Below are 13,954 nucleotides of genomic sequence, written 5' to 3' on the forward strand. Positions count from 1 at the left end.
ACTGCCTTGGCACCCAGCCCAGAGCAGGGCTGGGGGGCTCCTCTGTCTGCAGCTGCTCAGGGAGCTGTGTCTGAGGCTGTGGGGGCTCCTGCTGTGCTCCCCACACGTTCCCAATACCGATACATCTCCACTCCCCACTGGGGCACTGCAGCATCCCCCCATCCTGCACTCACCCGAGCCTGGACCAACAGCAGAGGAGACACAGAGGTGGGATGAACTGGGACAAGCAGCTGGCATAGGGCGCTTTAGGAGCAAAGCTCTTAACATTTGGGTATTGGGGTGCACCCCTGAGCTCCAGGAGCAGCAGCTGCAGCAGCTGGGATTTCTCTGGCTGGGTGAAGTGCTGGGATTTAAATTAATTTCTAGCGTGCAGCTTCCCCTGGCCCTGTGTGTTGTCAGGCCCTGCCAACACCACTCCCCCCAGCCCCAGGGATTAGTGGTATTTATAGCAAGCACTCCATCTCAGTTTTCCCCAATGAGAAGGGAGTGCAGGCAGTGCTGCTGGCCATGGTGTCAGCCCAGTGACCCACGGTCAGCAGCTCCCAGTTTGAGTTGATTAATTGTGTTTTCCTTTTCCTTGTACAACTCATTTTGTGCCTGCTCTTGGCTCCAACACACTGAGCCTGGAGTGGAACTGAAGAAGATGGAGCTGGAGCAGCCCCTGGCACTTGCTGCCCTTGCCCTGCCTGCAGGTAGGACCTAAAAATAGCTCTTTCTGCTTGGTCCATGTGTTCACCTCGGAGCCAGAGCTGAGCAGCTCCGTCCTTCTCCCCATGCCTCCACTCCTGCTGTCATCCTCTGGGAGCCCCAGAGCTGGCACAGGGGTTGGCAGTGTCAGGCTGGAGCCAGGGGCTGCCCACTGAGGCTGGGGCTCTGGCCCCACATGGCCTGAGAGGAGATGCAGTGACTGGTGCTCCCAGGAGCAGAGAGAGCTGAGCATGTCCCCGTGGATCAGGTTTCATGCTCCTATGCTCTCTCCCTCGGCAGCTGGGACTTTCCTCTTACAGAGATGATGCCTTCCTAGCCTCTTACCTTGGTCACAGGCAGCCAGAATCACCCCAGCCCTGGCTGCATCCTGCTCTCTCAGGCCTGCAGAGCACAGTGTAGGATGAAATGACACCAGATGGAACCAGCCCGGTCCTGTGGGAGTATTTATTGGTTTGCAGGGGCTGCCTGAGCCCAGTACCCAGCTCTCTGGCCCTGAGACTGGCCATTCCCCATGCTATTTGGAGGTGGGGGTGCCCTGGCCCAGCTGCAGCAGGGAGTTGGTAGTGTAGTTCTGGAAGAGGGGCTGCAGGAACATGCCTATGGTGCCAAAGACACAGACGAAGACGAAGATCCATAAGAAGAGGCGGTCGATGACCATGGCCACGTACTTCCAGTCCTCGCTCACCTGCATGGGGTCAGGAAAAAATGCTAGGTCAGGCTGGGGCCTTAAGCAGTGCCTGACACTGCCCCAGCTGGGAATTTGGCATATCTTCAGAGGCTCAAATCCGCTCCCTCAGCACTGCAGTTCCTGGGGCTGCCTGCCAGCCTGCTGTGGGCCTCATGGGGCTCACTCCCCCTGCTGTCACCCACACCACTGAGCCCAGGAAACATTTCCCCAGCGAGCAGAGCTGAGAGGGGCCTCTGCAAAATCTGCAGCCTGACTGCATGCAGGGCCAGTCCTCCTGGGTTTCCAGAGCGCTGCTTCAGTCTGGGACTGCAGTGGTGGGTCAGGGATCAGTGATGAACCTCACTGGGCATGGAGCTAGGCAGGGACGCCCTTGGTGCTTGTGCACATCACTTCCTGTGGTGCACATGAGCCAGAACATGCTCTGCACCCCCAGCTCTGGCACGCCCCAGCTCTGGCCACCGCTGAGCACTGCCCGCTCCCAGATGCACACCGCCCGCCTCGACTTACGCTCTGATCGTCATCCTCACTGCGCATGTGGTCAGCGATGAAGCGCACGCCGTCCACCGCCTCCTGCAGCCCGCAGCTGCAGCCCGCTGCGGGGCCCGCTGCCTGCCCCTGCCGCTCCCGATAGCCATTGAGCCCCTCGGCCTTGGCAGCGCCAGGGTTGGCATAGCAGGTGCAGGCGCGGGCACCAGCCTGCACAAAGAGAGTGGCGGCGGCGGCGCGCTCCTGGGTGTGCCGGCGCTGGCGCAGGCGCTGGCGTGCGCAGCTCTGCCGCGGCTGCTTCATGAAGAGCAGCGCTGGGAGCTTGTGGAGGAAGAGGGTGCGGACCCAGGGTGGCATGGTGTGCGTGGTGGGCGAGCGGTGGTGCACATTGAGGACGCAGACGCTGGTGACGATGGAGAAGGTCACCAGCACCATGGTGAACATAAGATACTTGCCCACCAGTGGTACGTCCAGTGAGGTGGGTGGCACGATCTTGGAAATGAGCAGGAGGAAGACGGTGAGGGCGAGCAGGACAGAGATGCAGAGTGTCATCTTCTCGCCACAGTCAGACGGGAGGTAAAACACAAGGATGGCCAGGGAGGTAATGAGGATGCAGGGGATGATGAGGTTGATGGTGTAGAAGAGTGGCTTGCGCCGAATGATGAAGTCATATGTGATGTCCACGTAGGTGGAGTCATCGGGGTTCTCGTTGCGCCGCCCTGGCAGCGCCACGATGTCCCACTCGCCACTGGGTGTGAAGTCATCCAGGCTGGCCACCTCACTCTTCAGCACCAGGTCAATCTCGGTGCGGTCGTAGGTCCAGGAACGGAACTTCATGGTGCAGTTCTGCTGGTCAAAGGGGAAGTGCTTCACCTCTATCTTGCATGCGCTCTTGTAGATGGCAGGTGGCAGCCAGAAGATGCTGCCATCGTAGGAGATAACCGCGTTGGAGTAAAAGGAGACCTCGTACATCCCGTCGGCGCTGGGGTGAAGAGAGGTGCCGTCAGTCCTGTCAGCTCAGCAGTACAATGTGGCCCCCTGCCCTGGTTGGGGTTGGGGAACACATAGCACCCCCAAAAAATGACCTACTTGTTGTAGAGCACCACATCAGGCAGCCAGATGTGCTTGGAGGGCAAGCGGACCTTCTTCATGTTGTCAAAGTCCTCAGGTTTCCACGTGAGGCGATAGTCCTCCCACTCCTGAGGACAGGTGGGATCAGCCCAGACCAGCCACAGGATGGGGGCTGTTCAGGGGGTGGTTCAGGACATGGGGGACACAGGGGTCCCACACAGGCTTTGTCGGGGGCTATAACAGGGCAGGGTAGACATTAGGGTCCCACACAGGATGTATGGGATAGGGATGGGTCTCAAGGCAAGGGCTGGGGAGTCCTGAGGCAGGGTGGACATAGGGGTCTCAGGGCCACGTCAGAGTCCAGGGTGCCCACCTGGGTCAGCCAGACATTCGTGGTCATGATCTGCTCCCGCTCGTGCTGCAGAGAGAGAAGGGCCAGTCACCCAGGCTGCTGGGAGGGTTTGGGGCCCTTTGCTTGCCCAGGAAGTTGGGGAGCAGAGTCCTGGCCAACTCACCACGCTGATGAGCTGTGCCAGCGACACCATCAGCTGCACGGTCACCAGCTCAGAGCCATTGGTCGCTGGCCGGATCAGCTTGTTATAGCGTGCAGGGTCCAGCAGATATTCCACCAGCCGCTCCTCTGTGTCCGTGCCCAGGCTCCCTGGGGCATAGTGGAGCCTGAGCCCCATGGTGATGGGCAGAACACCCTACAAGGGTCCGGAGACCCCCCGGGATAGAGCCCGTACCCGGTGCGGGGCTCTGCACCTGGCAGCCCGCAAGCAGGAATGATGGGGAGCGTGGTGATGGGGTGTGGGTGTCACAGCGGGCACGGAGCAGGGACGGCCGGGGGCAGAACGGGCGGGCGGAGGGGCTCCGTGAGCGGGGGCGAGCAGCAGGACAGCGCCGCGGGTTCCTCTGCCCTCCCCTGCCTGTCCCCGCATTCCGAGCCCGTTCGTGGCACCCCTTCCCCTCCCGGCTCGGTCCCTGCCCACCCCGGCACCGCCTCGGAGAGCCGGAGCTCACGGCGGCCGCAGAGCCCCGGGGCGGTCGGGGAGCGCCGGCGGCAGCGGCACCGGTACCGGCTGCTCTCCGGACCTGTCCTGTGCAACAGGCGCAGCCCCCGGGCCGGGCCGGTCCCGCCCGGTGCTCTCCCCGCCCGTGCCGGTGCCATCCCCCACAGCCCCCGGCACTTACGTCTGAGGGCAGCGAGAAGGCAGAGGACGCGGAGCAGCGCCATGGGGGCGGCCCGGTGCCGCCGCCGGTACCCGGCGCTGTCCGTGGTTCTGGCCGGGCGTTGTCCGAGGTGCTGGAGCCGGCGGCGGCCCGGGCGGGGCGGCCCCGGGCGGGAGGCGGTGCCGGGCGCTGCCGTGCTCCGGCTCCGTCGCCGTCACCGCCGCCGTCAGCGGCCCCGGGGCCGCCCCCGCCTCCGCCCCGCCGCGGCCCGGGGACGCGGCGGAGCGGTCTGAGCTCCCCCGGCCCGCCGCTCCACCGGGGTCCCTGCACGGGGCCAGCAGGGCGGCGGAGCCCCGGGCTGGGATCCGAGCGGAAGGGCGGAGCGGCGGGCGAGTTGGCGGGTGGAAGCCGGTCCCGGAGCCCCCGCGGCCCCGCCGTACGCCCGCAGCGGGGTGTCAGAGCCGGGCCGCCGGGCCGCGGGCAGCCCCGTCCCGCCGGGCTCGGCCGTGCCCGGTGCCCCCCACGACCCCCGTGACCCCTCCCGGCGGGGGCGGGGCTCCCCGGCCCCGCCCCTCCCGGGGATGACCGAGCGTCACCTCCGCCATGTCGCGAGACGCTTCCGGCGGGGCGGCCCCGCCCGTTCCGGCGACGGCACTTCCGGGAGCGGGGCCGTCCCGCCGCCATCTTGGGCGGGCTCCGGGGCTGCGGCGGCGGCGGCGGCGGAGCGGGTCCCTCCATGGGAAGATGCAGCGGGCGGGGCCGGAGGAGGCGGCGAGGGCGCAGGCGGCGGCGGGGGGGCCCGGGCGGAGCGGGGCCGAGGTGGCGGCGGCCCCCGCCGGGCGGCTCCTGAGGCGGGAGCTGCGGCTGCTCGAGTCCATCTTCCACCGCGGCCACGAGCGGTTCCGCATCGGCAGCGCCTGCCCGGACGAGATCAGCTGCGAGTTCGTCCCGGGGGCCGGGGCCCGTGCCGGCGCCTCTGCCTCGCGGGGGCCGCCGCCGGGACCCGTCCGTATTCACTGCAACATCACGGTGAGGCCCGGGGTGCGGCGGGCCCGGCGCCGCGGGGACCCCGCCATGGCGGGCACGGGGCTGTCGCCGCCGCGGCCCGGGGTGAGCCGGGCCTGCGCCCCGACGTCCCTGGCGCGGGGGACGCTGCCCCCGTCCGCCTCCTCCGTGGGGCCGCGGCAGCGCCGTGAGCCGCCACGATCCGCTCGGGGCCGTGCCTCACGCGGAGCAAAAGCGGGGACAGTGCCCACGGTCATCCCGGTGTACGAGAGCTGGCCGTTCCCCGCCGTGTTTGGAGTCCCCAGGCGTGGAGCCCCTCAACCCCCCGTTCCCCTGCTCCCCCCGGTTTTGTTTGGAGGGTTTCCCGGGGGCCCTGGAGAAGAGGCACCTGTGGCTGCAGCGTCAGCTCCTCCTCTCTGCACTGGCTCATCCGCACCGGTGTTTTAGGGATCCTGGTGCTGGATGGCTTGGCGCTGGTGTGCTGAAGCCCTCTTTGGTCACGGGTTACAACTGGTTTTGTGTCTCCAGGCAAGCAGGGCTGCCAGAGCTTGGATAGTCCCTGGTGTAGATTCTGAATGAGACTAATGACCAGGGTTTTCTGGAGGGGCATGTTGGGAATGATGCCAGAGGCTTTGTCCTGGATTAAAGGTGTCTGCTTGGCCTCTGCTCTGCGTGGGTTCTGCCAGGTTCTTTTGTAACTGCTGGTGCAAAGCTGTGAGGGCAGTAGCCCATAGGCAACACAGGATGCCCTCAGTGTCCTGCCCTACTCCCTTCCATCCCCAATGGCTCCACGGCCAGAGGGGTGGCCAAAATGCCACTGTCCTTCCCTCTGTGTTCAACCCTGGGACCCTGGGCCAGGGGGACATGGCACAGAGCCAGCCCGGCATGGTCAGAGTAGTGGTGTGTGTTGCCCTCAGACCCAGATTTATGCTGGAGGGTGGATCAGTCACCTGTGGCCTGATCTCTGTGGTACAGAGGGATCTTCAGCCCCACCTGTCTGGCTCGCTGCTTTGCACCACAACAGCTTCCGTCCCACCAACACCCCCTTCTCCCCCTCTCCAGGAGTCTTATCCAGCTGTTCCCCCAATATGGTCTGTGGAGTCAGATGATCCCAACCTGGCAGCTATCCTGGAGAGGCTGGTGGAAGTCAGGAAAGGAAACACACTGGTGAGACATGCTCTGCTGCCCATGGGAGGGGAGGGCTGGCAACTTTGGGGGTAACTCCCTGCTTACATATCCCCAGCTGCCAGAAGTGGGGATTGCTTCTGGTCTCATAAATGTTCCAGATATTGGGATTAACTTCTCTGGCAACATTTGATGGTGGGGTGGGATTTTGCACCCGTGTGTCCTGCTGCTTGGAGCAGGAGGGAGCAGCCCTGGGGCCTTTGCTTGCTGGCTGCAGGGCTGAGGCTCAGCTGGGCACGGAGCTCCCCACACTTCGCTGACCCTCTGTTCTCTGGACAGCTTTTGCAGCACCTGAAGCGAATAATCTCTGACCTGTGCAAACTCTACAACCTCCCCCAACATCCAGATGTTGAAATGCTGGACCAGCCTCTGCCGGCAGAACAGGTGAGCGGCTCAGGAAAAGACTCCCAAAGCTCAGAAAACAAGTTCCAAGTTCCCTGATGTTTGGCTTCTGGGGGTTACCAGAGGAGGAACACAGTGGGTGAGGGGTTGGATTCCTGTCCTGGGTGGTGCCAGCCTGCTCTGCTGGGCCTTGGTGCTGTTTTCTGTAAAGGCTCTCAGCTGCTTTTTGCTTTTAATTTGGTTTTGCTTGTTCATCCCTGTTTGACCTCACCTTGGAAGCATCTGGGAAGGCAGGAGAGCATTTTCCCAGGATGCTGACCACACAATCTCCATCCCCATCCTCTCTCCACAGAGCACCCAGGAAGAGGTGTCCTCTGAAGAGGAAGATGAAGAGATGCCAGAGGTAAGTGTGGGAGGATATGTGTCATAGACTGAGCACAGGGAGAAAGGTGCGAGCATACAGGGGTCTTGTCTGGGAGAAGCTTGTGGCCAGCAGACAGGGAAGTTTGGATCAAAGGCTGGATAGTTCTTGGCATTTGGATGCTGAGGATTCTGAGGCACCAGCTGGGCTCCACGTATTCACAAACCCAGGGAGGGCACAGAGGCTGAGCATGGCCATGTAGCCATGGCCTCCAAAGGCATGAGGATGAGCTGTGAGCAGAGCTGCTTGGACAATACATGCTGTTCTCTAAAGCCTAAAATTCCTGCAAGAGAGATGTATTTCTGGGTTGCTGCTGCTGGCAGGGAAGTCACTGTTGCATGGAACTCCCACAGAGAGGATGAGGTCAGGTGGCTGAGTGTGCAAGTGAGCTGAATTGCCAGCAGTGGTGGAGGCAGCCACACTTCACTGCAAGCTGAGGGCACCTTACTGCACATCCCACAGGCTCTGGTTGTTTGGTTTGCAGTTTAGGGATCTGTGGAAGTGGGTGGAATAATCTTGAATCTCCATGGTGACGTTTAGCAATGCCTCAGACACGAGAACAGCACGGGCACTGAGTCAGCAGTGCCGTGGAGCCTGGGGGCAGGTCACTGAGCAGCAGCACCCCAGCAGTTGGAGGGTTTTAGCAGAGTTAATTGCTTGCTAAATTAAGGCTGGGCTTTGGCAGCATCCATGGGGAAAAGGGGGAGGATTAAACTGGAACCAGCATAACCTTATGAATCTGCAAATCTGCTGCTTTATGGCAAATCAGTGTGTGCAAGGCCTCCACTCCTGTGGGCTGGAAAAATAAATCCCGAGGAGCTGAGCATTCCCCCTTGTGCTTTTTGCTAATGCCAGGCGTTGTGGAGAGAGAATGCTCTCGTGTTGAGCAAAGGTTTTGTGCTGAGCAGTGGGATTTGTTCAGCTGTGTGGAGGAGTAGAGCAGCAGAACTGTGCCCTGGCACACAGATTCGTTATGCAGGTTAATCTACTCGAGGGATTTTCTAGGAGGATCTATTTTTCTGTGTGAGTCTAAAAATGTCCAATCCCTTCCAAAAATGCTGCTCAGTAGCCACGACCAGCCCAGAGAGGCCAGAGTAAACACTTGTTCAGAGGATTTAGTGCCAGTGCTGGAGCTGTGAGTGCCCACAGCCATTTCCAGACAGCTGAACCCTGTGTGCATTGGGGAGAGATTTCTGTGGTGGGCCCAGATGGCTGCAACTGTTTTTTCCCATTGGGGTCTTGCATTGCCATGTGTTATTTTGGGAAACAGTGAGGGCCAAAGGCTTCTCTGGTCAGGTACTACACTTGGGGTGTGCTGAGCTGGTGTACAGAGAGACATGCTGTGACATCCCCACTCTTGAGGGAATAACATCCCGTGCAGCTGGACTTGGGTGCAGGGATCTGTTCTTCTAGTGGGGCTGGTGACCTGTGTTCCTGTTGAGGCTTGGCTAGCCCAGGGGCCCAGGTGGCCTGGCAGCACTTTGCCAAGGGGCTGTGCTTTGTTCCAGCCAACCAGCAGCTGCAGAAGCCACAGGTGTGCCAAGATCCAGGGTCATGGTTGCCTGGGGCTTGTTGAGGAATGAGAGATTAATGGATCGTTGCAAACAGGCATGAGACACGGCAAGGGAGAATCCAGCAAGCAAAGAGCTCACATGAGCCCAGCTGTGTGCCCAGACATTGTGTCTTCCACCCTATTTGTACTTCAGATCAGGAGCTGGGATTTCCTGGAGTGAAGGAGTTGCACTAGGAATCGCTCCTGGGTTAGGGCAGCTCAGCACTCAGAGCAGGGAGGAGCAAAAGGCACATCTCTTGGAGCTTTCTTCTTCCCTTCCCAGGACACTGAGGACTTGGACCACTATGAGATGAAAGAGGAAGAGCCGGCAGATGGGAGAAAGACAGAGGATGAAGGCATTGGCAAAGAAAACCTGGCCATTTTAGAGAAAATAAAAAAGAACCAGAGGCAAGATTACTTAAATGTACGTGTCGCCCAGTGGGCAGATGGGCTGGGGAAGCAGAGGGACTCAAGGGCAAGAGTGATGGAGGCCCTTGCCAGCTCTCCAGCCCTAAATCAGAGGGGCTGTCCCCAGCCAAAGGTGCAGCAGTATCAGTTCTCCAGGGCTGATGGGGCTGAAACAGAGGAGTCTGTGAAATGCCTCTGCAGCTCAGGGAGGGCACTGGGTGATCCCAGAGGCATTGGTGCCTCATGGAACAGTCTTCCTGCAGCAAGATCTGGGGCTCCCTTCTCCCCTGGGAGCTGTGACCTCATGATCACCTGAGGCTGTGGAGGTGGATCGTGCTCTTGTACCCCTGGGCTGAGATTCTAAGACAGTAGAGAGGACACAGAGGTGTTTCTGCTGCAGCTGTGCTGCCTGAGGTGACATATTTGGAGCAAGGAACAGGCTGAGAGGTGACAGGCAGGATACAGTCTGGTATAGAGGCTGGACCGAGTTGTAGCTCAGGTGTTGACCTCACAGAGCAATAGCCATGGTTGGGTGCAGCATAACAATACAACTTTCCCCCTCCCTGTTCCTTGCAGGGTGCAGTGTCTGGGTCTGTGCAGGCCACTGACCGGCTAATGAAGGAGCTCAGGGATATTTACCGATCACCAAGTTTCAAGGGCGGTGAGTGCTGCCAGGAGCTGTGGGGAGGAGGATTCCTCCTCCTTCTGTGGGATGGATATCCAGTGGGCCTTGGAGCTGTGCTGCTCAGCTGAGGGGGAGGATCTCTGGCATTTGATGGCTGTGGCTCTGTCAAGAGTGAGCAAAACCACCTTACCCTCTCTCTTCCATGCCACTGCTGGATGGAAGTGAGGAGCATGCTGTGGGTTGGAGAATCATCTGACTTTGAGGGGGATGGTGTTCCTACTCCTTTCCTGAGCCCAGGGACTCGGAGAAAGAAACTGCTGCCCTCAGGACTGTCTTGGATAGGTGCTGCTTTTCATGGGGAGACAGTGCCCAAGTGAAGTTGTGCTGCAGGGCCCAGGGAGTTTGAAATATGGGTGATGGCTCAACCCCCTCTCAGTGACCCCCTGTGTTCTCCTTGCAGGATACTATGCAGTTGAACTAGTGAATGACAGCCTGTACGATTGGAACGTCAAACTCCTAAAGTAGGTGGCCAATCTTGGCATCGTGCATTTTTGGTGGGTTTTGGTGATGGGACCAGAAAGTCCCTGTGAGCAGAGGGGACACGAGCATGTCAGGGGAGCACCAAGCAGACCTTGAGTTAGCCTCTCTCAGGCAGCTGGCTTGCTGTCTCCACAACAAAAAGGAGATGATATCTCCAGACAAGGTGAGGTAATCGGAGGACTCTGCAAGTCTCTGCTGGTCCTAGAGTCCGGAAAGAGGTGCAGCAGGCAAACCCTGAGCTTTCACACCCTCCAGACACCAGTGCTGCCCTTGCCTTGGGCCAGGCAGCCTTTATTTTTAAGCTGGCAGCATGGAATAGGGGTGTGCTGGTCTTCTCTGCAAAGCAGAAGCAGAATGCTGGCAGCCCGTGCTGCCCGCGTGGCTGCCCGGCTGTGCAGGTACGGCAGCTCGGGGTGTGCTGGCAGCGAGCACGGCTGGCCTGAGGTGCACGGCCTTGCCTGACCCTCTGCGGTTTTCCTCTCACAGGGTTGACGAGGACAGCGCTTTGCACAACGATCTCCAAATCCTCAAAGAGAAAGAAGGAACAGATTACATCCTTCTCAACTTCTCTTTTAAAGTAAGGCTCCCCCTCCCCGAGAGACGCCTGACTCGGCGAGGCATCAGAGTACTCAACGGCTCTGCTTCCCTTCTCTCGTTCCAGGATAACTTTCCATTTGATCCACCATTTGTAAGGGTTGTATCCCCGGTGCTCTCAGGGGGGTGAGTAACAATCTGTCTCTCTCTGCTCTGCAGTGCTGCTTCCTGCAGCAGTTTTCACCGGGTTTATCCAGAGTTACGCAATCCTGTGACTCCTTTGACATGGATTTGCATTGTGAAGCAGACAGCGATGGTGGAGTTTTTAGCATATTTTTTCCATCAGAAATCTAATCAAGAGATGTTTCACCTCTGGAGCAGCGGGTGGGTGCAGTCACATCTATCTGTGGGGTAACTTGTCTGATTCCTTCCCAGGTATGTTTTGGGTGGCGGTGCCATCTGCATGGAACTGCTTACAAAACAGGTGGGTGCTGTTCCCTGTGGGAATTGGGGGAGCTGTTCTGCCTACCACACTGGGTATTCCTGGCAGCTCCTGCCACACCACTGCCTGCCAGAGCTAGGGTAGGCCCTTTGGTTGCACTGGGAGCACAGGTGGGTGGGTCTGGCCTCACTGTGTGTTTCATCCCTAAGGGCTGGAGTAGTGCCTACTCCATCGAGTCGGTGATCATGCAGATCAGTGCAACGCTGGTGAAAGGGAAGGCACGAGTACAGTTTGGAGCCAACAAGGTAGGGCCTGGACAGTATAGGGAGAATGTGGGGGTGGCAGATCGGGGCACAGCCAGGTCTGGCCACACAGGGAAGGTGTGTGGGATGGCTTCCCCGAGGTTCCTGCTGGACTGACAGTCTCCTTGCCTTCTCTTGCAGAACCAGTACAGCCTGACAAGAGCACAGCAGTCCTACAAGTCCCTGGTTCAGATCCATGAGAAGAATGGTAAGGGCTGAGGGAGAGGGTCTGCATTTTCCCTTGTTTGCTTGGGCTCCCCAGACAAGCCACTCAAGTTTTATCCTCCCTCAAGTGTGGAGGTGACAGCTGCTGTAGCACAGTGTGGCTACAGAGTGCTGCTGCCCTCTCTGCTGCCCAGTGCTGGGCTGTGGTGGCTGCAACTAGAGGCAGCAGCTCACTGATTGCTTGGACTTGATGATCTGAGAGGTCTTTTCCAACCTAAATGATTCCATGTTTGCCTGTGTGGTGTTGGGAATTAAGCCAGAGGGAAAGCCTCCCAGTAAGCAGGAATATGTGGCCCTTTAGAAGTGGGACTTGGCTACTTTTGACAACTTCTCCAGGTGCAGTTTCCTTCCTCACTGATCTCTCCTCATTTCAGGCTGGTATACACCACCCAAGGAGGATGGCTAGTGTGGATGCTGCAGGACCAATCTGAATATCTTCTGGATGCTCTACTTGGATCTTAGTGATGCCTCTTGGCTTTCTCCCAGGATGTAATAGCTCTGCCTGTTGCAGGACAATACTGGCTGTTCAAAACTCTAAATAACTGTTTAAGGAGTTGGACTGACCCAGAACACTTGCTGGGCCCATGCTAGCAGGCATTCTTGTTAAAACAAACTCTTGAGCCTCTTGTATTGCTGGAAACTTCTGACTCTACTCCAGTCTAGAGCATCCTCCTTACCTATGCTATGGATTTAATTTATTTTCTTATTTCATGTACACTGCTTTTTTTTTGTTACGGTGTATGATGGATGTGTATGGAAAATGTATCTTTGGAGAAAAATTACAGTTTGTTAATTTGAGAGCGTTGGCCTAACTATTTTTTTTCCAAGCTCCTGCTGGGTGGGTTGTGCCCTGCAAACTCTGCTGCAGCCCTGGTCCCAGGGTGGGGCAGTCAGTGGAGCTGTGGTGGGCACAGGCCCTGCAGGAAGACTTGGTGCAACTGCCTTGGGAGGAGAAAAGCCCTTTTCTTTTCTGGCATGAAGGGAGCAGGGTTTCTGTCCCATCTTCCCTGGGCCAACCCAGTTTTTCTTTATAAACTGCAGACTTTCAACTTGAAGGACGGAGGGGGAGATCTGTGAGGCTGTCCTCTCTCCTGCAGTGGAGGAAGGGTTTGTGGGTGTATCCCAGGGCTGCCAGCTCCCACCCCACACTTCTCCCTGTCCTCTTGCCAAGCAGTAAGATGAGCTAAGGCCTGAGCTTTGTCCTGTTTCTCCCCACTAACCACGCATGGAGGCTGAGCCCCTTGTCCCCATCCCTGCTGTGCTGTGGCTGCAAGCTTCTGCAGGGAGTGGAGCATGGGCACTGCTGTCCTGCCCCTGCTCCCATCCCTGGCCAGGACCTGTCCGGCAGTGAACACCCCGTTCTATGGGGTTTTCTTTTACTTTCCTTAAGCTATTGTTCCTGCTCGCCTTTGTACTCCAGCCCTCCCAGGATTGGGGTTGTTGCAGTTGTGGCCTGTTTCCTTGAATCCCCACAGCCCTGTTTTGAGTCTGCTGGAAGGAGATTTGGCTGTTGGAGCTCCTCTAACTCGGGCCACGTCCTCGTCCGGAGGACAGAAGTGACGCACTAGTGTCAAAGATGGAACCATGCGTATTAATTCACTGTGTTTGAATAAAAGTCATTAGAAAATCAAAGAGCCTCAGAACTCCATTATCTACTTCAGCAGCTGCTTTCCTGTCCTGCTCAGAGCCTTGGAATAAAAAGATGCTGTTAGGAGAGGGATTACTCACAGCTGCAGGAGTGTCTCTGGCCTCAGCCTGGGGACCGTTTTTAAGTGCTTTGCTGAAGGACCAGAGGATTTGTGAAGCTGAGCAGCTCTGCCCTGTGTCCTCCAGCCCAGACCAGCACCTCTTGGGGTTCTTTCTGGCTCCTTTCCAGCCTGTTCTGGTACCTGGGGCTGAGGGGACAGAAGTAGTTGCACTCAGCTCCCACCTTTAGCTCAGGCACCTGCTAGGTAGCAGATTAACTCAGTTTAATGAAGGTTTAAAACACTTTTGGGGCTTTCTCTTTGGTGAAGTAGGAGCTGCTCTGCTGAGCCCAGTGGTGGGATGGGGTTGGCTTGGGATTGGGTACGCCAGGTCAGTTGGGAGAGCTCATGGCACGCACTCCCAGGTCATGGTAGCTTTAGAGGCTGAGATGCTGACCTGACAAGCATCGGGGCTGAAAGTGAAGCAGGAGCAGGTGTCTAGCAGGCCATCTGCCAGTCCTGTCTGTTCACACCTGCCCAGTGAGGGGCCATCCCACTCTGA

At 58.5% G+C, this 13,954-nt stretch overlaps 2 protein-coding genes across 3 annotated transcripts; one reads left to right on the forward strand and one right to left on the reverse strand.

The window, feature by feature from the left end:
• Nucleotides 1–1,138: 1,138 nt before the first annotated feature.
• Nucleotides 1,139–4,323, reverse strand: CHRNB2 (cholinergic receptor nicotinic beta 2 subunit). Its single transcript, XM_021532307.4, has 6 exons — nucleotides 4,148–4,323; nucleotides 3,469–3,614; nucleotides 3,327–3,371; nucleotides 2,972–3,081; nucleotides 1,904–2,864; nucleotides 1,139–1,393 (listed from the first exon to the last, which is right to left on the reverse strand). Exons 1-6 carry the CDS (start codon nucleotides 4,188–4,190, stop codon nucleotides 1,223–1,225), a joined length of 1,476 nt encoding a protein of 491 aa, XP_021387982.1. The 5' UTR covers nucleotides 4,191–4,323; the 3' UTR covers nucleotides 1,139–1,222.
• Nucleotides 4,324–4,714: 391 nt separating this feature from the next.
• Nucleotides 4,715–12,505, forward strand: UBE2Q1 (ubiquitin conjugating enzyme E2 Q1). Of its 2 annotated transcripts, XM_021532231.4 has the most exons (13): nucleotides 4,715–5,155; nucleotides 6,194–6,298; nucleotides 6,596–6,700; nucleotides 7,011–7,061; nucleotides 8,915–9,055; nucleotides 9,616–9,700; nucleotides 10,125–10,185; nucleotides 10,691–10,781; nucleotides 10,866–10,924; nucleotides 11,174–11,222; nucleotides 11,390–11,485; nucleotides 11,624–11,690; nucleotides 12,082–12,505. In XM_021532231.4, the coding sequence occupies exons 1-13, from the start codon at nucleotides 4,730–4,732 to the stop codon at nucleotides 12,111–12,113; spliced, it is 1,368 nt and encodes a 455-aa protein (XP_021387906.3). In that variant the 5' UTR covers nucleotides 4,715–4,729; the 3' UTR covers nucleotides 12,114–12,505. The 2 variants fall into 2 exon arrangements, with proteins under 2 accessions (XP_021387906.3, XP_085416629.1); XM_085560503.1 differs by lacking the exon at nucleotides 8,915–9,055.
• The last annotated feature ends 1,449 nt before the right edge of the window (nucleotides 12,506–13,954 follow it).

The sequence above is a fragment of the Lonchura striata genome, chromosome 25, assembly GCF_050655825.1.
Source record: "Lonchura striata isolate lonStrDom1 chromosome 25, ASM5065582v1, whole genome shotgun sequence".
Classification (NCBI taxonomy): domain Eukaryota; kingdom Metazoa; phylum Chordata; class Aves; order Passeriformes; family Estrildidae; genus Lonchura; species Lonchura striata.